The sequence below is a fragment of the Chiloscyllium plagiosum genome, unplaced genomic scaffold, assembly GCF_037043375.1.
Source record: "Chiloscyllium plagiosum isolate Xiang-an unplaced genomic scaffold, Cpla_swu_hap1 HiC_scaffold_19, whole genome shotgun sequence".
NCBI lineage: Eukaryota > Metazoa > Chordata > Chondrichthyes > Orectolobiformes > Hemiscylliidae > Chiloscyllium > Chiloscyllium plagiosum.
The window spans coordinates 52,359,556-52,384,459 of NW_028270157.1; the positions used below are offsets into that span (position 1 = coordinate 52,359,556).

General features: G+C 39.6%; 1 protein-coding gene across 4 annotated transcripts in view; it reads right to left on the reverse strand.

Moving 5' to 3' along the window:
• Positions 1-24,904, reverse strand: part of LOC122559565 (BICD cargo adaptor 1a) — a 281,554-nt gene that overhangs the window by 177,136 nt on the left and 79,514 nt on the right. For all 4 annotated transcript variants that reach the window (XM_087997372.1, XM_043709235.2, XM_087997373.1 and 1 more), the window contains exon 2: positions 5,434-5,646. In XM_087997372.1, the coding sequence (XP_087853498.1) occupies positions 5,434-5,646 (213 nt within the window). The remainder of the gene's footprint in view (positions 1-5,433; positions 5,647-24,904) is intronic.

Consider the following 24,904-nt stretch of genomic DNA (forward strand, 5'->3'; position numbering starts at 1 on the left):
GATAATTGTCTTGAAAACCAAGGCACTGACATTTCGCAGCACACTCCATGGGTGTTAGTGACCACATATGCCACCTGTCTGTGAGCACCTCCAAGTCCACATCAGGAAAGTGAGGTGCCAATTCCCCATTGCCAGGCATGTTTGGGCCAATTGATAAGAATCATAGAGATCAGTTACAGACTGACAGAGCTTGACTGAATGCACAGTTCAGTTTCAAAGATGGTGCTGATAACAGGAACCCTGAGAGGTCCTGGCAGTGGACAGTACTACTACATGTAGTAGGTGTGACAGTATGACAAATGATGCACAGGTAATGAGACTAGTTTGGGAAGTTAACACAAGAAAACTCACTAGGGTACCAGGCATACCTAAAGCTGAGGTGTCAGCCAATTGAAGCTACAATGCAGGATTACTTGCATGTCAAACAACATGAGCAACATAGACAGGGCTAAGTATTTGAAAATCACGCAGCTTCATTTCAGAGTTTATGAGATGGAGACTGAACTACAGACTGGGAGATTATACGGATTCTTTGTACCAGGAGGAAATCACATGTCTTAGTGTTCTGATTTGGTCAGTGGTCAGGAACAAGAAAGTGTGACTGTAGGTGAGGCTGGTAAGGTGATGTCTGGGCAGCCTACAACCTGAAGGACTCAACTTTGAGTTCTCCAATGTCAAATAACTTCCCCTTCCCCTGACTCCCTTCCCAGCCCCTCCCACTATTTTCCTGCCACCAACTAGATCCATTCCCCTCATTGACCAACCAGGTCGTACCCTCTGCTGTCTTCGCCTATCCCTACTTCCACACCTTACCCCGCCACCCTCCTTATCTGCAGCTCCGCCCACACACACACCCCAGTCCTGAAGAAGGGTTACACCCAAAACGCGACCTCTCCACCTCCTGAAGCTGCCTGGCTTGCTGTGTTCTTCCAGCCTCCTGCTGGTCTACCTTGGATTCCAGCATCTTCAGATTTTTTGTCTCTAAGGAGTGCAGGATTGTCAGCCTCTGCAAGTGTCTAAAAGATCTCAGGCACTCTCAGTCTATTTAATTGGAATAGTGGCTGCAGGCTGGATAAACAAACTGATCATAGAAAGTCCATTGTCTATAAGCCCCCTGACAGTAATGGGATAAAATATGCAAGAAGGAATATTGGGTGCTTGTTATAAAGGGACAAGAATAATCATGGGTGACGTCCATCTACATATAAATTGCAACAATCAGATTGGCATTAGTGGTCTGGGTAAGGTGTTCATAGGGTGCTTTTGAGATAGTTTCTTACAGCAACACATTGTAGAAACATCAAGAGACCAGGTTATATTAGACTTGATATTTTGCAATGTGGCAGGATTAACTAATAATCTCAGAGTTACAGTGTCCCCCAGTAGCAGCAACCATAATATGATGGAATTTTGCATTAAGTTTGAAAGGGAGAAGACTGGGATTAAAATTAATATTTTGAACATAAATAAGGAATAGCATGGGCATAAAAGCTGTACTAACAGAACTGAATTGTCAGACATGGCTATGGAATAATCAAAAAGTCCTGTTGAAGGGGATATTTCAGAATACTCAGATTAAGTATAATTCTTCTATAAAGAAAATTTCTAAATGGAGGACTCAGCATCATGGTTAATTAAATGAAATAGCAAAGCATCACACTTAAATAAAAAATGTGTCACTGTATAAAGTAGGAGGTCAGGACACAATGAATGGCAGAGAATGACTAAAAGCTTAATTAAGATCGAGAAATTAAAGTGTATGAGGACACCAGCTAGAAGTATAAAGATGGGTTTCAAAGGTTTCAACTGATATTTAATAAGGAAAAGATAAATAAAATGAGTGTCATTCTCTAGAGAGTGATAACAGGGAGTTAACAGTTAGACAATAAGGAAACAACCAATAAAAGTAACAAAAGTTTTGCTTTTTTTAAATTATTCATTCATGTGATAAGGATTTCACCAGCTCGACCAGCTCTTATTGTCCATCCCAGATGCCCTTGACGAGGTGGTGGTACGTAAGTAAATGTGGCTGCTGTTTTGTGTGCATCAAAATTTTATTAATGGCAATATGTTTCATGTTTAGTTAATTTATATTTTACAGTGGTAGCAGTTGAAGGAAGGTCATTGTGCAGGACACTTTTTTTTTAAACTCATTCATAGGATGTGGATGTCACTGGGTGGGCCAGCCAGTACCATTGTCCACCCTTGAGATGCCTTCTCAAAGACTGCAGTCTTTTTGGTGTAGAGACAAGAATTTGACCCAGAGTCACTAAAGGAAAGAGGAGATACTTCCAAGTTGAGATGCTGAGTGGCTTAGAGGGGCAATTGTAGCACCCTTTTAGCTGCTGCTCTTGTCTTTCTAGATGGAAGTGGCTGTGGGTTTTGTTGTTGGTGGTAAAGGTAGCGAATCCTTGTGGATGTGGTGCCAATCCAATGGGCTGTTTGGTCTTGGATGGTACCGAGCTCCTTGAGTATTGTTGGGGCAACACTCATCCAAGCAAATGGGTAATATTCCATCTCATTCCTGACTTGGGCCTTGTGGATTGTGGACAAGCTTTGCAGAGTCGAGAGGTTGAGTTTCAAATTGAAGCTGTCTTCACTATAGTGAAATCAACAAGCATTCTAGCAATACCTGTAAACCTAGAGGTGAAAGGGAGACAGGAACTTGTTTAAATTACATGAGGGAAGTAGTACCAAGCAAAGTGAGGAATCTGCAGGCTAACCAGTCTCTTGGTCCAGACGAACTTCATCCTGAGGTTTCAATGTGGCTTTTAATGAAGTAGTAGATGAGTTGGTGATAGTTTTACAAAATTCTCTAAATTCAAGAACGTTTCCATCAGACTGACAAGTAGCAAATATAATCTCTGTAATCAAGAAGGGAGGAAGGCAGAAAGCAGGAAACTATGGACCTGTCATGGAGATTTGATCATTAAAGAGATTATCGCTGTGCACTTAGAAAACCTCAAGACAATTGGGAAGAGTTGGCATGGTTTTATCAAAGAGAAGTCATGTTTAACCAAATTACTTGAGGGACTAACATTACTGTTAGTAATGAAGAAGAGCCTGTCAGCATGCTATACTTGGATTTCCAAAGACATTTGATAGGGTACCATATGAAAGGTTATTATGGAAAATAAATGCTGATGGTGTAGGGAGTAACATGGATAAGAGATTGGTTGGCTGGCTGAAAACAGAGACTATTAACAAATGGGTCTTTATCTTTGATGTGACCAGTGAAGTCTGGCAGCTGCTCTGCTATGACCTTGACTTTTCACCATTTACATTGATGACTGAGATGAAAAGGAGCAAAGACATGGTAAACAACACCAAGCTAGGTAAGTAAGTATGTTGTGAAGAAGACATAAGGCAGTTGCAGATGGATATAGATAAGTTGAGTGTGTGGGCAAAAATCTGGCAGACAGAGTATAATCTGGGAAAATGTACAGTCATTCACTTTGCCAGGAAGAATGTAAAAACAGGGTACTGCTTAAGCAGAGAATGTTTGCATAATTCTGAGCTGCAGAGGGATCAAATACAAGTGTCACAAAAAATAAATATGCAGATACAGACGTAATCAGGAAGACTAACGAAATGCTATTTTTTATTATGAGAGGAACTGAACATGAAAATAAGGATGTTATACAGGGCATTGGTGAGTCCACATTTCAAATGCAGATTTGGACTCCTTACATAAGGAGGATAACGTAAATGCATTGGAAGTGGTTCAGAGAAGGGTTTACTGGATTGATATCTGGAATGATTTTTGAGGACAGGTTGGACAGGCTGGCCTTGTTTCCAACAGAGTTTAGAAGAATTGGGGGGGTTGGCGGAGACTTGATTTAAGTGTATAGGATCCTGAATAATCTTCACGAGATGGACATGGAAAGGGTATTTCCCGTTTTGGGTCAGTGCGGAACTAGTAAAGACTGTTCTAAAATTAAGAATTACCCTTTTAGGACAAGGATGAGGACTTCATTATCTTTCAGAGGGCTGTGTGACTTGGGAACACTGCCTCGGAGAAGGCAAAGTCAATGACTATTTTTAAGAGAGAGTTGAATAGATCCTTCCTAGGCAGGAATGGGAAAGGTCATCAGAAGTAGATGGGGATGTGGAACTTGGAATACAGACTGATCAATCATGATCTCATTTGAGTAGCAGAGCAGATTTGAGAGCTGAAATGGTCACTTCTGCTCCTGTTTGGTATATTTGCATGATCAACTGGTTAAATGTAATGGTGGATCTGAATTGTTGATCCAACTGATTGCACCATCGAAAGTATTTGTCAAATAACCACTGAGAGCATTATCAGATAAATCTTCAAATTGTTTGAGAAAAATGGCCAGAAAATATTATCAGCTCAGAGTTGCCAAATAATAGGAAGCAAATTATTGTTACATAAACACAAAATTAATGCATTTCTCTAAAGCCAGAAACCTTAGAGAAATAGATTGATTTACAGAAATTCATCAACCTTATTTTGCAAAATAATCCAACAGGGGTGCACTGTCATAAATAAAGGTGATGAATTTAACCTGAGGGTTCACTACAGATGAAGTTGTGAAGCCAGGACATTCATGGTAACTTCAGCTAGTATGGGAGTTGAACCTACAATGCTGGTATCACCCTGCATTGTAAGCTAACCATACAGCAAACTGAGCTAACTGACCTCCACACTCTCTACATTCGGAACTGACATAAGATCATCTGTCATCCAGGCTGTCTTGTACTGAATTTAATGTTTCTAGAAATGCTCATAATATAATTTGCTCCAGTAACCTGGCCACAGCAATGTTAGTGGCCACTGTAGGACATTCACATCACAGCAGACAAAACATGTACTGTTCAAGTTTGACATTAAGGTTTCAGTTTTTTAACCAATTGAAAATCAATTGATTGTAACTCCGACATGAGCTCAGGACTATGAGAAAGAGATGTGCCATTTCTGAGGATCTCTGCTGCAACACATCTATATGTGACTAACAGATGAAAAGAAAGTTAGCTGCAATTATATTCCCCTCCTCACCCCTAACTGCCACAATTGAATGGCTTGTCTACTCTCATTTACAAAGGCTATGTGAAGAATGAGTCCAGTTTTGGAGGTCTGTACTTATGAAACTGTGACTCAGCATTAATCAGTACCTCCAGCCAACAAAAAGGGAGCATTCAGAGAGGATGAAAAAAAAGATTACTATTGTGTATCTATTTCACAACACCATGAAATAATGCATTAAAATACAGATTAGGTCTTCATGACACCAGCCAGCTCAACCTAGAGCTATTGACCTCGCCAGCATATTTCAGACAAAATCATTAACTGTGCTTTACAGAACTGTGATAATTTATTGCACAGTTCCCATTAATTCTGCTTTTCTAAAACTGACTGATATGAGATTTCTCAACTCCAGTCTAGAGCAGCAACAGCACCATGGTTACCTCTTTGAGGTCCGAAGAAAGAGCAGTGAGTCGTTCATTTTCAGACTGGACATTGACCACAACCGTCCTAGCTTGTTTCAGCTCTGTCTGCAGCTCCAGAATCTTACTGAGGTAATAGGCCTCCTTTGATGCAGATTCTTGCAGGAGGGTCTCTTCACGGGTCTCACCGTCTTCTGCAACTTTACGATGGTTTGAATACGCCTGACCGAATGCCTGAAAAATAAATGCATTGACATCTTTAATTCTTTTTGATTGGACAAAGACAGGAACATTGAGCTTTACTTGCAATCGTTCAACAAATAACATAACATATGGAGTTAAAGCTCTCCTTATCAATGTTATATGTAGCAATGACATGCACTTGGGGTTACCAGGCAGTAAAACGTTTTTTTAGATTACATTACAGTATGGAAACAGGCCCTTCGGCCCAACAAGTCCACACCGACCCGCCGAAGCGCAACCCACCCATACCCCTACATTTACCCCTATACCTAACACTATGGGCAATTTAGCATGGCCAATTCACCTGACCTGCACATCTTTGGACTATGGGAGGAAACCCACGCAGACACGGGGAGAACGTGTAAACTCCAGTCAGTCACCTGAGGCGGGAATTGAACCCGGTTCTCTGGCGCTGTGAGGCAACAGTGCTAACCACTGTCCCACCGTGCCGCCCACTACGTTGCAACTGTATAACATTATACAAAACATGAAGACTGCAAAACAGTAATAAAACTAAGATCTGCTGATCTAACAGATCTGTGCAAATAATTCTTTACTCCAGCAGTGATGCCAAGCACATTCTTGACAGCTTAAAAAGGAAAGGAAGATAATCATTATGCATTTCCTAGTCACAGAAGAAATTTGCAAGATATATAGACTAGGAATTTGCAGTGAAAGAGGGAGGCTGTCAGCCTGTTATTAAAGTGTAAACAGGAGAAAAATCTCATGGAACCACTTAGGTGCAATTAAATGTGAAAATCAGGATGTTGCTGTCCAAGGCACTGAGCTCCCCCAGACATTGTGTGATAACAGCATCTCTCATGTCAGAGACTCACCACTGAATTATATACTAAAATATGGCATGAAGTTGTTGTCCTTACCAATATATGCATTACTTGTTTCAGAAAAGTTGAAGCTTACATTGTAGACATTTCAATCACCCTAAATAATTAAATGTTGCTCAAGCATTTCATTCTAACAAGGCAGACATTCGTTCTGTACTTAGACGGATTTTTCAGGATTGATTATTTGAACATCAGGATTTCAGTTATCTGGAGTTGAGGAATAGCATCTGGTACATCATCACCAGCAAACTGTTAAGTCTGCAGAAACACCAATACGGCTAGAAATAATTGTTATACCTTTGGGGCACTTCTTGTACTGGACCAAAGGATTCTTAATTCCAGTATCATTTAAAGCTTACAAAATATCACCAATATCATCTCAGAAGATATCGTCCTTGTCCTTTAAGGTAACCAGCTGTGTTGAGGATCAAAGTAGTTTTTGCAAAGAACAGTGATTCCCATTACTGTGCACAATGATGACCCATTTAGTTCAACTGAATATGCATTCTCCTATATAGCCAGCCATTAACCACCAACCATAGGAGAATTTAGCAGCAATTGTTTGTTCAAGCGACACATAAGAAACGTTATACTCTGGTTATTCACCGATAATTATTCAGCTTTGACAAAGGGTCAATTAGACTCGAAACGTCAGCTCTTTTCTCTCCTTACAGATGCTGCCAGACCTGCTGAGATTTTCCAGAATTTTCTCTTTTGGTTTCAGATTCCAGCATCCTCAGTAATTTGCTTTTATTTGAGAATTATTCATTACTTGCTCATCTACAATTTCTCTCAATCTACAATTTCTAACACAAACAACAATACAAATTTAGAATCTATTTAGGTGCAGCCTCTTACACAGCACTGAGGACTGGGTGGGAAAATGGAGGAAATTTGCATAATCAGCCCTGATCTCCTTGAATGGCTGAGGAGGTTACACCTGCTCCTATTGCTAATGTTCTTACACTTTGGCACAAATGCTTTGACTTTATTTTGTTACAAGAGGCCATTTCGCCAATTATGTCTGTACCAGCATTTCATTACAACAATCCAAAGATAACCCAAATAGCCCTGCTTTCTTCTCCTGGCCTTTGTTCCCCTGTTTCTAATAATATTTTTTCCAATTTACCACTAAAAGATGCAATGATTTCTACCTCAACCATTGCCTGTGTCTAAGTATTCTATATTCTAATTATATTTGAATAAAAAAAGAAAATCTCAGATGCTGGTTCTTCACTCATGATGATAATTTTATACTGATTTCTTTTCACTCCCATTCCAAACAGAGAAAATAGTTTCCCCTAGCCACTTTGTTACAACATTCCAAAACTTCTTTTTGATCTTCACTTCCTCTCTGTCCTAGTGGAAATAATTCTAGTACCTCAAATTTCTCCTCAATGTTCCTGTCCCTGTCCCTGTCATCATCCTGGTGAATCAGACACTGTCCCAAGCATTATAAACAGGGCCATAGAACACACAAACAACTTGTAAAACTTGTATAAAACATAGTTTGGCCTCAGCTGAAATGCTGCATCCCGTTTTGGCCACCACATCTCAGAGAAAGTGCAGAAAAGATGAATAAGAATGGTTCCGGAGCTAAAGGACATCAGTTTGTAGTTGGATTGGAGAAGATTGGCTTATACTTCTTGGAGAAGAGAAGGTTGAGAGTAAATTTGATTAAGATGTCCAAATCGTGAGGGCTCTGGTCAGAGTAGATGAGGAGAAACCGTTCCCATTGGTGGAAAAGACTAGAAAGTGAGGACATATATTTAAGGTAATTAATGAAAAAAAAAATGGTAACATGAGGAAACACTTCTTCACATAGCAGGTGGTTTGAGTCTGGAGTGTACTGCCTGAGAGAATGATGAAGGCAAGTTCAATCAAAGCATTCAAAAGGGAATTGGAGATGCTGGGACTTTTCTCCTTGAGGTCTGACAAGATGCAGGGCTGCTCGGAGAAGGTGAGAGAACGCTGAGCTGAACTGTCCCTTTAGAGAGCCAGCACAGACTTAATCAGCCAAATCACCGCCTTCTGTACTGTAATGATTTTGTGATTCTGAATCCTTGCAATAGCATTCATTCCCGTTTTACAAAATGGTGCTGACGTCTGCACCAATGCTCAAACAATGACCTAATTAATTTTTTATATTAATTTACCATTATTTCAGAAAGAAACACCAAGAACTTGCACTTATATAGAAACTTTCACTCTCTACAGATTTCCTAAAAAACGTCACAATTAAATAAGTACTTCTGAACTGTAGTCACTGTGATACTGTGGGGAAAACACAGCTGCCACCCTGCTCAAATGTGTATGATACCAGAAATAGCAACATGGTAACATCGAGATAATCGCACTGTGTTAGTTATAGTAGCTGAGGAAAATATCATCAAGGTAGATGAACTGCCTCACTCTTCTTGGAATAAGGCAATGGCATCTTTTCCACTCTCCCAAAAAGGCAGAGGGGATCCCACTTTAACAGCTCTTCAGCACCGTAGCACTCCTTTAACATAACATCGGAATTTTAGGTGGTGTGTTTAAGTGTCTAGAATTAAATGTGAACATACAGCCTACTCCTCCAGAAGAGAAGATGCTAACATGTAACTAAGGTTGCTACCTTAAAAAATGAGAAGATATTGGACAAAAATGGATGAAACAAAAATCAGTGTTTTTCAGATACTACATAGTGCAACAAATTAAAAAACTGATCCTATTTTAGAACAGAACTCCAAACCCATCTCAACTGATGGAGGAAAATTAATATTTTTCTGACTGTGACGTAGAGAATGGGTTTTGAATTGTACTTCCAGCTCTGACAGAGTAAAAGATGACTTCTTCTCAGGTGGAAGTGAATACAATGTTAAAACGCCGAGTTAACACATTCTCCTCTCATTTTTGAAACCTACTTTACATCCAGTTCAGAATGGTGCAATGAAAGTCTTTCATCTTAACTGGCAATAAATATCTACTTTAAGTTAATTTTCACGATCTTCAGCTGTTTTTAGAAGATGGAAATGTACTGACCAAAACAAGACTTACATCATTTTGCATTTGCTGCACTCTTACACTGTGTTTACAGGGATGGACAGATCAGAGGCAACTAAATGGCTGAAAACATGTGAAGATGTGTACAGAGGAATCTCGATTATCTGAAGGACACAGGCAGGGAGTATTTTGCTCGGTTAATCAAATTCCAGATAACACAGTTAGCCAAGCATCGGAACGTTGCTATCTTCTTCGGATAATCCAAAGTTCGGTTAATCGAATGCCGGATAATTGAGGTTCCTGTGCGTCCAGGAGATGTTGCTGAAAGGAAGCTGACACGTGATTTGAAGCCAAAACTATCCCTTGGGGACCCAGAGAGAGTTGTCTTAGAAACAGGAAAAGAAGACACTGCTGGACATGTGTGTGTTGATTATATTCAGTTAGGCAGAAATGGAACCATGCAAGAAATATCCATGAATCTAGATAATGGCAAAGGTCGAATCAGGCATATTTGAGAAAGGTCAAGAAGCATAAGCAGTATTAATGCAAGACAATCACAGTCACAGAATAAGCGAGTGACATCTGGCAGGGTAATGTTTACACTATAAAATGGATGAAAATCAGACTGCAAGAAACACATGGGGCATTTGGAGTAGATATGCACATTTAGGAAGCACATTCAATCTTAAAGAGAAAAGGTGATTAAAGAGGAATGGATGTTGGGGATGAAGCTGTTTGTAGAAGAGAACAGTTCTGAACAGGCAGCGCTAGTAGAACAGGAAACTTTAATATAATCAGCCAGCACTTGGGTCAGGAAATTGAGCATGGGAATTAGTCAGGTGGAAGAGATTAATCTGGAAATGGGTGAGGAGATCAAAGAAAGAACAAGCATTTGGCAAGGATTGAAGGTGAGAGACACTTAAGAATTAGTGATTCTTAGTTGAAGGTTTGAAGGACTTTATCTGGAAAACATGAACTAAGGCTTGCTGAATGGCATTCTTAATCCATATTAATCTTACATTTTTAAAATGTGCATATCTGTGCACACTCCATTGTGGATAGTCATAGATCATTCAATCATAATTTTAAAAACCCAAATTTCCCTAAAATGCATATTCAGCATAGATTATCTTCTTTATTACACCTGCAGGGTAGGTTTAAATAAAAGTATAGAAAGTGCTCTATGGCATGCATTAATCCAACAAGTAACATTACAATATGTATATGTATATGGTAAATGCTAGGAATTAAGTGAATTTGCACTAAAATGTTTTGATTTGATTTATTATTGTCACATGCACCAAGATACAGTGAATAGTATTGCATTGCGTGCTAACCCAACAGATCATAGCTCAGGGTAACAGAACAGAATGCAGAATATAGTGTTACAGGAAAAGAGAAGGTGCAGAGAAAGATCAACTCGCATTTGAGAAGTCCGTTCATAACTCCGATAACAATATAACAGGTCAATTTCTTGGGATTTACAGAATGTCTGTATGTGTTTTCAATTATGAGCCGAATTAATCTTCACATCTTTTCCACAATTTAGTGCAGTTAGTTATCTGATTGAAAAAGGCTTGTTTGAAGAAAATACAACGGAATATGCTCTGCCAGCTTTCATACAAATAACATTGAATAAGTGATGTTTTACAAGGGCACAAATTCAATACTTGGCAATGATTTAAATGAGGGAACTAAATGTAATACCTCAAAATGTGCAGGTGACACAAAGCTGGGTGGAAAGGTGAACTGTGATGAGGATGCAGAGATGTGGCAGTGTGATATGAACAGACTGAGTAAGTGAGCAAATGCAGTATGGTGTGGATAAATGTGAGGTTTGGTAGCAATAATAGGAAGGCAGATTATTATTTGAATTGCATAAGGGAAATATCCAGCAAGATCTGGGTATCCTCATGCACCAGTCATTGAAAGTAAGTGTGCAGGTGCAGCAGGAAATAAAGATAAACAGGATGTTGGCCTTCAGAGGTGGAGGACTCAAGTACAGGAACAAGAACGTTTTACTGCAATTACAGAGAGACTTGGTGAGGCCAAGCCGGGAATATTGTGAGCAGTTTTGGTCTTTTTATCTGAGAAAGAATCTACTTGTTATTGAGGGAGTTCAGTGAAGATTTACCAAATTGATGCCTGAGATGGCAGGACTAACATATGAAGAGATTCAGTCAGTTAGGGTATTCACTGGAATTTCACAGACAGTGGGGATTTCACAGAAACTCAAATACTTCTAAAAGGACTAGACAGGTTAGGTGCAGAAGGGATGTTCCCGATGGTGGGGAAGTCAACAACCAGGGGGTCATAGTTAATGGATAAAGGGTAAACCTTTTAGGGCTGAGACAAGGAGAAGTTTCTTCTCCCAGAAAGTGGTGAACTCATGAAATTCATTCCCACAGAAAGTGTTTGAGGCCAAAACATTGTGTTTTCAAGGAGGTAGATGTAGCTCCTGCCTAAAGGGATATGTGGTGAGGCAGCATGAGAGTATTAAGTTTGATGACCAGCCATGGTCATATTGAATGCAGAGCAGAGTACTCTTCCTCTTATTGTCTCTGTTTCAATGTTTCAATTCGAATGTCAGTGACTCGGGTACAGGATACAGCCTGTTGGATTATTACATGTTCATTTCTGTTTCTCTAATGTGACTGACAATTGGAGAAATGTGTTGGGAATCTCTCTGATTTAGAGTTCGGTGCAACCCAACTGAGAGTTTCACATGGTCTCTCCTGCTCTGCCACTGGCAGACAGCTCGGCTACAAACTGAACTTCTGCCAAAATTACTGCAATGGAGAGCTGGAGAAACTCTGTTGACATGCCTGGCCGACTTGGCTCAATGGGGCCTGAAAACTAGAGTGGTCAAAAATGTTGAGAATGTTTTGAGAAGGAGAAAGTGAGAACTGTTTCTGAGAAAGTTTCTGAGAAGGCTGAACAGTGCAGTCAATTAAGTTCAAAATCTAATCCAACATTGAAGCAGAGAATAAGCCTTACCCCTTTACAACTGCACTGCAACAGTGTGGAAACAGGCCATTTGGCCCAACAAGTCCACATTGACCCTTCGAATCGTAACCCACCCAGACCCATTCCCCCTGACTAATGCAACTAACCTATACATCCCTGAACACTATGGGCAATTTAACATGGACAATTCACCTAACCTGTACATCTTTGGACTGTGGGAGGATACCAAAGCGCCCAAAGGAAACCCACACAGAGACAGGGAGAATGTGCAAAACCCCACACAAAAAAAAAATCACCCGAGGCTGGAATCAAACCCGGGCCCCTGGCGCTGTGAAGCAGCAATGCTAACTATTGAGCCACTATTCAATTCCAATCCTGATAGAGGAATGCAGAAATCTTTTGAAAAAAGATGTAGTTCTCTTCTATTTTTTTGAATGATAATCACACCCACGTCACACTGTTTACACACAGCAAAATCCACTCCATAAAGGCTATTTGTAAGAGAATGATACGTTGATGACTTACATTGTAAGACAATTTTAGTAGTTTCAAACAACAAATAAAATCTACATTGTCAGGCCTCAAAATGTTGTCTTCAGCCAAGTGTCAGCCAATGGCTAGAAATTTGAATTGTTCCCTGTAGAGCTGGAGAGGACCATTTGTTTCATTATTTTGTTCATTGGGGAATGACTGAATGCAATCAATTGCTTTAATTCAAATATCATCCTCTAAAATAATAAATGATTTTTATTTTAGAAAACAAGACTTTTGCAAAAGACTTTCCTTCAAAGTTGCAAATGCATTTTGAATTGTGCTGTGAAATGCTACATTTGGACCCCTCTAACATCATGCAACTCAGCAGTTCAGGAGGAGGCCATTTGACCCAATGTGTTTATGATGGCTCATTGATGGAGCAATCAGAAATGAATTCATTTCCCAGCTCTCTCCCCATCACCATCACCTTGCAATGCAATTGTCTACTATTTTACTTGGTCAGAAATGTCTACAAGATTTGGCAGCAAATCATATTAATTTCTGAAAAAGACTCTTTGGATTCAAAATGTTAACTCTGGTTCTCTCACCATAGATGTTGCTAGACCTGCTGAGTTTCACCAGCATTTTCAGCTTTTATTCGCATTAATGTCAATCAGACTATTTAGGTAGCTCACTGTTACCATTGTGTAAATGAACACTAGCAAGCTTCTGGGATGGCTATTTGATATCAAAGTTACATCAAAGACTTTGTGAATGTTACACACACTAGTTGCTTTCTTTGAACAAGAGATAGTGATAGAAACATAAAACACAGAGACGAAGAAATAGGATAAATTAGAGTAAAAAAAAGGAAAATAGAAAATGAAAGCAAATGTGAATTACAAATTTGAGAAACAGTAACAGAAAAAGGAGGAAAATTATGAGAAGAGGGAGCAGAAGAGTGCAACTGTAAATCAGTGTTTGGTACAGTATTGATGTCTCTGTCCTTGAGAGGTACCGGGGTGAATAGGCAATCAGTGAGTAAAATGTGAAGTTTTCACCCATGAAATGTGGGACCAGTCAGCCTATCTATCATGATTAGGAACGATGGAACATCAAGTCACCCATCAATCATACAAATCAAATTCTCTTTTTCTCTGTTCCTAATCCTCGTCACAGTAGATGGAATTAGAAGGTCATGTACTTCCTCAAAGTGGTATGAACTCTTCCTGGACTGCAAATGTTAACCTTCCTGAGGGAGACTTCAAGTCACTTCGACAGAAAGCCCGAGAGCAATAGTGTCACTTTGGCTGGAGTTGACATGGCTCAGGGAAACCATAAGACAAATTGAGCAAATATTGATAAAGATCGCCTTCACTTAAAACAAAGAGCAGGTGGATGTTTGGAATGGAGCTGGTCTTGTTGCAACCAGCTGATTCTGCCTTAACCACAACTCACCAAAGAGCCGTCAGTTGTACACAATGTATAAATTTCAATAAGCATAATGAAGAGTCTGTAATACAATTGATTAGGCAAAAGTGAGTAGATGCTGGAAACCAGAGTTTAGATCAGAGTGGTGCTGGAGTAGCACAGCAGGTCAGGCAGCATCCGAGAAGCAGGAAAATCGATGTTTCGAGCAAAAGCCCTTCATCAGGAATTAACCAGTTGGTTAGTCCAGTGTAGTACTGAGCATTGGATTCAGGTCATTCTGGTGAAATCACTGACCTCAAGTGGACATAAAGGATCAAACTGCACTACTTTGAAGAGCAACATAGCAGTCTCCTTAGCATAATAGCTAATCTTTCTCAATTAACCAATATCACACTATTGTTTCTTGGTCTTGGCTGTTTGAAAATTGGTTGCTGCATTTCAGACACAGATTAATTTGAAAATACTTAGTTGGCTATAAAACACTTTGGATGTACTCAGGTCATCATCAAGCCATTGTAACCCAGAAGAAAGTGACGGGCAGGACATATAGGTGGAAAGTTTAACGTGTTAAACCTCCAGGATTCTATCCATCCAGCCGGAGCCAGTCATGTAAGAGTAACTGGAATCTAAAAGAGGTATCAATAGGATGAAAAGAAGTTATTGTGGATTATTTTATCAAAATCAGAAACAAATCAGAAACCGTAAACAAGCTCATTAGAATTATTTCAGTTCTCTGTTAAGTAATGAAATAACAGGAGCAAATTTTAATATTATTTCATCAATAACAACCAGATAAATAGCACTTCAAGTGGTTTCAGAAGGAGAAGAATCTGCCTCATCAAATTCCTGGAATTTGTGAAAATGACAACTCAAGTGGAACTTCATGAAGGCTTCTGATAAAGATCCTCACATAAGGCCTTTGTTAAGCTGTGTGCGTACGTATGTGTCTGGGGGAGGTGGGAGTTCAGGACAAATCCACAAAAAGTACAAGTAAGAAATTGGCTGAATGGCGAAAAGCACCAATTAGGTGACAGAGGTACTAATTGCAGCATATTTGCATTTGCACACTCATATTGCTAACACCGATTAGCCCAACTGCCCATATGAGACTTCTATTTGTGAATAAAGATGTGTATCTCAACTCTTCATTATCCCAGTGATTCTTGACCCATTGATCTTCACTGCACTCAGAACCTCAAGGCAAGTTGGTCAGATTTACTATAATAGAAGCTAGGAGGGACACTGGAAGTGCAAGTAGCAATGATTCAAATTGCTATATGTGGAAAGAAAAATAACAAACACACAATCCACTGATACATTTGACAAAAAATGTAGGAAGCTCAACGCAATCAACCAAAGCATGAGCCAACACAAACAACAGGTCACCTAACTGGATCATCAACACAGTAAATATAGGTTAGAAAAATGTCAAATCATACAATGCTTTTGTCCAATTACAATTTTCCAATGTCTCAAATCGCTTTACAATGAAGTACTTTTTTGAAGAATATATTGTTGCAACATGGGGACTATTGTAACGGAGGATCAGATTTTAAGTGATAGAGAAGGTAAACCCAAAAAATGTCATCAAACAAGGTTGAGGGATCAGGCCAAAGGTCAAGAATTTCAAACTCATTTAAGATAAACTTAGAAATCATCACCACACATTCTTCTTCACACAAGGAACAATTAATAGATGTAATAGATTATTGATCAATGATGTCAAAATAAAAGCTGAGAATTATTTTAGAGCAAGTGGACACACATAATTCTGAGTTGGTTGCAGGAGGGGGAGGGGAAACTATCAGCATTTTTGTCACATGAATTATATATCCAAATCCCATGTGCTATTATTAAGATGTCAAGGTTGCAATCATACTTATAAAGCACCCTTAAATGTCAAATTTCATGCACATAAATTTAAACTGCTGACAAGCGTGCCTGTGTGTGATAGTCTATTTGATCTAAAAGGTTACAGAGGTCAGATAATGTGCCTCCAACAGAATATTAACTACTTCTCTGCAGAGGCATATGATAGCGATTATATGGTTTTGGAAAATTTAAGAAAAAGCTGAACGGCTTAATGTATTGAATATGTACCAGAAATGAAATCTCTTAGGGTGCAATTACATTACAAACATTATTTAGCATCAACTTGCTTTTGCATTGCTCCTACTATTACTGGAAAAGAAAAAAATGTGTTATACAGCGGCTTCCGTGGCCTCAGAATGTCCTAAAGTAGCTCACAGCCACTAATGTACTTGAAGATTCAGATCAGGCTTTAAATCTTGGAATTCTTTAACACAGAAACAATTTCAAACTAATGCTAAAACCGGTACTACAACATCAGCCTTAAGGCTTCATTAATAACTTGTCATCATTTGAAATTGAGTTCCTAGCAAGTAAAGCTTTCAAACAATTAATTTGGATGTTTGAAGCAGAAAAGCTCAACTATGCTCAATACAGGAAGTGTGTTAGCAGGTTTAGTTTGGGCCTTTTCACACAGCAAGCAATAAAGATGTATACTTATATATAGCACATCTTATGACTAGTGAAAGCTTCAAAGTGCTTTACAGTCAATTATGAAGTATTTCTAAAGTGAATTATTATTGCAAGATTGAAAACACTGCAGCCAATTTGCCTACATACAGCAATATGATAATGGTCAGAAAATCTATTTCTGGTTTGCAATGTTGATTGATGGATAAATATTAGCCAGTACAACAGGATTACTCTGTTGGTCATCTTCAAAATAGTCCTGTGGAATATTTTACATGCATTTGAGAGGGCCAATGGGGCTCTGCTTTAATGAGTTGTCTGAAAGATGGCACCCCCAACAACCCAGCCCACCTTAGTATAGCACTGAACTATCAACCTTGATTTTGTCTTGGACAAACAAATCATAAAGATCATATATTTTAATGTCATGTCATATACTTCTACTGTGATGCTCGTAAATACTTGTTCGAGTTGCTACTTCCAGGACCACTATCAGTGATAGATGTGTACTTCATTACATTCTTGTATGCTCCAGCACTTCACCTGTGATTAAGGATACATATAAACATTTCAGATCAACTCAACAGTACACAGGTTCTACAGCACATGGCATCATGTGCTTCAAACTTCAATGATTTGGAGCCAGAAAGCAAGTTTATTTTTCCTGCTCTGGATGAATAATCCATTTAAACAGGAATGTTAACTACACAATGGACCCAAGTTATGTTACAGTGAAGTAATCATTTATGGGTGGCATGGTGGCTCAACAGTTAGCACTGCTGTCTCTCAGCAGCAGGGACCTGGATTCAATTTCAGCCTTGTGTGACTGCGTGGAGTCTGCATGTTCTCCCCATGTCTGCAAAGACCATGTTTTTTTGGGGTGGTCCTGTTTCCTCCCACAGTCCAAAGATGTGCAGGTTAGGTGGATTAGTTGTACTAAATTGCCCCATATTTTCCAGTGATGTGAAAACTAGGTGGATTAGCCATGAGTTACGGATATAGAGTAGGGACTGGGTGGAATGCTCTTCAGTGGGTCAGTGCAGACTTGATAGGCCAAATGGTCTCTTTCCACACTGGAAGGATTCAATGATTCTATAAGCAACAAGAGGTTTAGCAAATTTAGCTATGAGCTTTGTAAGTGGACAATGAGACAACTGTGACCACGATATCTGGTGAGGACGAGGCTGAATTTAAAATGAGAAGTTTATCATGTGCTGAATCAGCGTGGCCAGGTTTGGCAGTCACAAATGTGTGGGGGAAGATGTTTCCCCAATCCAAAAAAGGTCAGTGCAGCAACACAAGCAAAGTAAGAGCAAGTCAATTGCTTGGTTGTTTCTCAGTATATCCATTGGTCCAGGATGGGGGCTATTCTGGTACAGTGTCCATGTCCCTACCTCTGAGCCAAAAGGCCTGTGTTCAAGTCTAACCTGCTCCAGAACTGTGTCCTAGCACATCTAAACAGAAGTTAGAAGTATCTACCCAAGTCTAGACAGATCGAGGCTAGGTAACCTGAGCAGGAGTGGGGGAAATTCAGCATGTTACCTAAAGAAATTGTGTGGAATAGAACCATATGGAGCAGACAGAAGACATTAACCCTACAGTATAGTCTCAATTTTTACACCTTTGGATCCCAGGACAGCATGATTTAATTGGGGGAATGCATCATAATGACTGAGAAAGAGAGAAATGAGGTTTCTAAGAATAGATATCTTGCTACATAAGCCAACCAATGAAGAAGGACCACTGGACCCGAAACATTAACTCCAATCTCTCTCCAGAGATGCTGCCAGAATTGCTGGGTTTTTCCAGCAATTTCTGATTTGTTTCTGATTTCCAGCATTTTTTAGTTTCTTTTGCATGAAATACAGTTAGAGACAGAATCTAATCATTTCAGTGAAAAATCTCACTTCCAAAACTGCATAAATGAAAGCCATCATTATTTACTTGTTATAATGACTAGGTTTCAAAATATGCTGGCCTGATGAAAAATCACTGATCTGAATTGTTCACTCAGTTTCTCTCAAATATAGCTGCTGCCTTACTGGCTGAATCTTTTTTTGAAGGAGGCTTGATGTTTATCACCAGAAGGGTTGTGACACGTTTGACTTATAAGCTGTATCGATAGAGGGAACACAACACTAACACTCTTGCGTGATACCTATAACAGTGGTAAAAAGAAGAAGAAATGAAGCCAACATCTCATTTGTCCAGTGCAAGTGTTCAGGTTCTTTGAAGGTGATGAGAGAATGACATTTTGGAGAAAGTCACATTAATGAATTGAGAAATGAAATTCCAGATGAGCAGGGCTCTTCATTAACTGCAGCAGGCAGACAGCAGCTTCTGTCTAAAATGAAGGACTTTACTCAAAGAGCTCCAAAAACCTTCACTGGAAATTGATATCAACGCAAGTCATTCAGCCCAGATGATACACTGGCACCAATTTCTAAACAGTGTTCACTCAAAGGTGAGACGATACAGAAATGAGAAGCAAAGAGAAGATATAGCACTTCATTTAAAAACAGAATGAAAACAGCCACAAAGTACTGCAAGGATAAATGTTGCTGCATGGGGAAATGGGATTCTCAGATTCATGGTGGCTGCCTTCATCCTCTGCAGCCACTGTTCCACCTCACAGGCGAGTATTGGGGTCTCAAAGTGCGTTGCACCTTGGTGGATCAGGAAGTGTCATGTGCAGCAGTCAGCAGCTTTCTCCTCCCGTCAGTGGTGTCAATGCCTCCATACTACAGGGAGACTGTCAGCTTATATCTTTTTGTTGACCACACTTTGAGCTTTCCCATGGAGAGCTGCCGTAGAGAACCTGCCATGAAAGGCAGTTTTCAGGCATCTGGATGAAGTGCCCATCCATTGGAGTTAGTTCTTCAAGAGCAAATCTTTGATACTCATACTTGTAGTTTCATAGAGGATGCTCCCATTGTGGCTCTGCCATTTATTCTGCAGGATTCATCATATTGACCAGATGGGCTAATGGGTTGAGAAGTGGCAGATGGGGTTTAGTTTAGATAAATGTGAGGTGCTGCATTTTGGGAAAGCAAAACTTAGCAGGACTTATACACTTAATGGTAAGGTCCTAGGGAGTGTTGCTGAACAGAGACCTTGGATTGCAGGTTCATACCTCCTTCAAAATGGAGTCGCAGGTAGATAGGATAGTGAAGAGGGCGCTTGGTATGCTTTCCTTTATTGGTTCGAGTATTGAGTACAGGAGTTGGGAGGTCATGTTGCAGCTGTATAGGACATTGATTAGGCCACTGTTGGAATATTGTGTGTAATTCTGGTCTCCTTCCTATGGGAAAGATGTTGTGAAACTTGAAAGGGGTCAGAAAAGACTTACAAAGTTGTTGCCAGGGTTGGAGGACTTGAGCTACAGGGAGAGGTTGAATAGTCTAGGGATGTTTTCCCTGGAGCATCAGAGGCTGAGGGGTGACCTTATAGAGGTTTATAAAATCATGAGGGGCGTGGATAGGATAAATAGGCAAAGTCTTTTCCCTGGGGTGGGCGAAGTCCAGAATTGGATGGCATAGATTTAGGGTGAGAGGGGAAAGATATAAAAGAGACGTAAGAGGTACTTTTTCATGCAGAGGGTAGTGTATGTCTGGAATGAGCTACCAGAGGAAGTGGTGGAGGCTGGTACAATTGCACCATTTAAAAGGCATCTGGATGGGTATATGAATAGGATGGGTTTGGAGGGATATAGGCTGGGTGCTGGCTGGTGGGACAAGATTGGGCTGGGATATCTGGTCAGCATGGGCAAGTTTGACAGAAGGGTCTGTTTCCATGCTGTACATCTCTATGACTCTATATGCATCACTACAGTAAGCTCTGAAGGATCCTAATGTGATGTTGGTAGAGCCCAAAATTCGCTGCAGTAGAGGTGGTGGTCAATGCAGCAGCTTTATAGACGTGGACCTGTGACCTCCAGAGATTCTAGTTGCTAAAGTCACATTGATACAGCTTGAAGGTGACAATTTGGCATACTTGGTCCAATGCTGAATTTCATCATCAATTGTAGTGCCTTGGGAGAGGTGGCTGCTAAGATATGGAAAGTGCTGCACAAACTCCAGAGCTATTTTGAACTGTGTTTAACTAATAAGATATGTGGAAAGTCCCAAAAGGTAAGTCTTATCCAATACAAATTTCTTCCCTTCTACAGCGTAGAATAGCTGCCTTCTCTGTTATAATAAATACTTCACACCTTCATTTAGTTTAGCCATTGCCTCTGTTTCCACAACAAAATCTCCCTTATTATCCATAATTGACCCAGATTTTTTTTAACGGCCCTTTTACAATTTGCCTGTTTATAAAATGCTTTCAAATTCCCTTTGATATTCACTCCTCTCCTATTCTCATACTCTATTTGAGTTTGGTGTTAGGACCCTTACATAGGTCATACACTTACTTTTGACTTCTACATCTTCGCACATGCTGGGAACTCTCACATTGGATTGCCATCCATTAAACCTTGAGGCACTGAGTCTACTTGTTGCGTAATTATTCTTTGTCTAGCAGTTTGTGTTTACAACTACCTTGGCCATATCTGTCTGAACTCATGAAAATGAGCCCTCCTCCAGTTAATAATTTTTAGGCTCAATTGTTCCTTTGTCCTTTTCTGCAAATACTTCAAATCTGATGACATCATGAACATTGTTTCCAAATCCCCGACCAACTTAAACATGCTCCTCTTGCTCCACATCATTACCCGGAAGCAGATTCAGCACTGACTCCTCCCTTATTATGCTCCAAGTACACTGATCAAGAAAGCTGCTTTGCATTTATCCATCTCTTTTTCCCTGGTTTCACCATTACTATCTCAGTCCATATTCGAGTAACTGAAGTCCCTCATTATCACTCTTCTACACTTGCATCTTTAATTAATTTTTCTGCAGAGTTGTTTCAGTGTGTCCTTCCCACGTTTTGGTGACCTACAATATACATACATCAAGTCGTGCAGCAGCTTTCTCTTTGACTCCTTCTTGTGAAAGAAAAACATTGAATCAATATTCTTTTTTATAGGTTAAAATGCTAATTATCAAATCTCTTCTGCTTCAGTGGTTCAATCAAACCAAACAGCGCTGAGGTACCGTAGCACAACATTGAGTAATAATAAAACTGCAATTTTGCACATTCGTTATGAACCGTTCAAAAATTAGGGATATCTGGATTTTTCAAACTTAAAAGAAAATGGATTTTTTTTTTATAATGCTTGCACATTAACTTCTATAAGCAAAGGTGCCAGTATGGTTTTACCAGGCAAAAAGGTTTCTTTCCTCAGGAATCACTCAGGAACCAATAAAATGCTAGGAATCACAGCTTTGTTGTCAGGGTTTGTATCATGAAATTAATTACAGAGATTTGCACTGACTCAGAAATTTAAATGGGGACTAAACCATTAATTATGCCCCTTTACACAATTCACTTTTGTGTACGACATGTATTTATATCACAGACATCACATAAAGACACATATTTGACCATTTTCCCTTCACTGGGAAGACAGAAACGATAAGGTAGACTAAATGTTAAAATAACAGAGATGATAAGTGAACATCAAAGGAGGCAGACAGTATCAGAGGACTAACAAAGGCTAACAACACCCAAGAATGAAATTTTAAAAAGGCCAGTTTTAATACAAGGAGCAGGGTCAACTGGATATTAGATTAGATTAGATTAGATTACAGTGTGGAAACAGGCCCTTCGGCCCAACAAGTCCACACCGACCCGCCGAAGCGATACCCACCCATACCCCTACATTTACCCCTTACCTAGCACTACGGGCAATTTAGTATGGCCAATTCACCTGACCCTGCACATCTTTGTGATGTGGGAGGAAACCGGAGCACCCGGAGGAAACCCACGCAGACACGGGGAGAACGTGCAAACTCCACACAGTCAGTCGCCTGAGGCGGGAAATGAACCCGGGTCTCTGGCGCTGTGAGGCAGCAGTGCTAACCACTGTGCCACCGTGCCGCCCACATTATATGTGGTAGGTTTCATAGAGGAGATTAATTTATTAAGGAATGTGTTCAATGGGTAATGGGGAGATGGGTGACAAACTATAGATCATATGGGAAGTTAAGGTAAAATTGGAAGAGAGACTGGGAAGATAAAGGGTGGGAAGAAGGAGAAGATAACAAAGAAGCTGAGACAACCACATCTTGTGTTAAGGAGCAAAGCCATCAGTGATCCCCTTATATTTAATGTGAAGTATCAATCGAGCTTGCAAGGCATGCTATAGTGAAAGGGAATTTCAGTTCTCCTTGCTGTGCAGGTAAGACATACCAGTTTTCCAAATATTAAAAAAAAACTTGCGGCTAATTTCAGGCCATTGTTTCTTGCCGCTTCCTTTTCTGATATCAGGTGTAGGTACTTTACTTAGATCAGACTTTGCACAAAATAACGTGCATTGAGTTCTATCCATTGTCATATGCCAAACTGGTTTACCACATGGGGTTATAGCCATAAGTTACAATGGCTTTTGGTCACTATTGGACAATTTCACATTTTCCCATAACATACTCCATTTGCAAGATCTCTGCCCAGTCACTTAGTTTGCGTACATCCCTTTGTAACCTTTCAATATCCTCTTCACAAATTATTTTCTTGCTTATCGTTGTATCATCAACAAATTTAGCAACCATACCTTTGATTCTTTTGTCCCTTCATTATGCCAATTATAAAAGGTTGAGGCCGCAGTACTGATTCCTGCGACACACTTCTCACTATATGTTGCCAACCAGAAAATGACCCATTAATACCCAATATGGTTCTTACTAACTCCCCATTCCATTACACATTCCAATATATAACCCTCTACAATCATAGAGGTCTACAGCACAAAAAAGACCCCTTGAGCTCGTATTTTCCACAATAAACTTTGACGTGGCATTTTATCAAATGCCTTTTGGCATATTTTTCATCACTTGCCCTTCACCCTACAAAGGAAAGGGCAGACTAGCTGTTAAGAAAATATAGATTAAATGGTCTTCAAAGGGTCACTTGAAGCCTTAGCACATTACCAGTTTTCCTTTATTGTTGTTTCTAATATCTTCCTTATGACAAACGTTAAGCTAACTTGCCTGCGTTTTCTGATTTCCGTCTCCCTCCCTTTTTGAATAAAGGTGTGATATTTTACTATCTTCCAGTGAAATGAGCCTTCCCTGAATGTGGGAAAGTTTGGAAAATTAACACCAAAGCATCAACTGTCCCATGAGCTACATCTTTTAAGGCCCTAAGGTGAAGTCTATTTGTACACAGGCACTTGTCAGCTCACAGTTCCAACAATTTACACATTACCACTTCTCTGGTTATAGTAATTTTCTTGTGTTCCTTCCCTCTCTTTCATTTCCTGATTTACAGCTATTTCTGGGATGTTATTTGTTACATTATAGTGAAGACTGATGCCAACTATCTATTAAACTCATCTGCTACCTCCTTATTTTCCATTATTAATTTCTCAAGCTCACTTTGTAAAGGACCAATACTCAGATTTAACTCTTTTTTAAAATGTCTATAGACCCTCTTATTATCTGTTATTAGATTTCTAGTTAGCTTTCTCTTGTTCTGTATTTTCTTCCTTCCTTATTAATCCTTTAGTCATGATTTGCTGCTGTTATACTCTTTACGATCTTTCTAACTTTTCTCACCCTTTTGTGCAATTATAAGCCTTTTCTTTAGGTTTGATATTATCTTTAATTTTTTTTGAAAATGAAATCCTCCTCTTCATAAGGTTTTTTTACTTATCCCCGCATCCTGGCAATGACTTTGTTTACCACAACTTTTGACAAAATCCTCTTCCTTGATTAAAAAAGCATTGCAAAGTACATATTTAGTACTTCCACCAATAGATCTCTGCAGCGGTCTCTCACCAGTTCTATTACTCTTCATTTTGCAGTTCCTCCACCTAGAAAGGACGTCTTGGTTCCATTTTATATTAGCTGAAAATCTACCCTTATTCCTCTTTTTTACTTTTTCCATTTTTATGTACAGCCTGACTTTCCTATTAATCAAACTGATATTTATCATTTGCAATACCC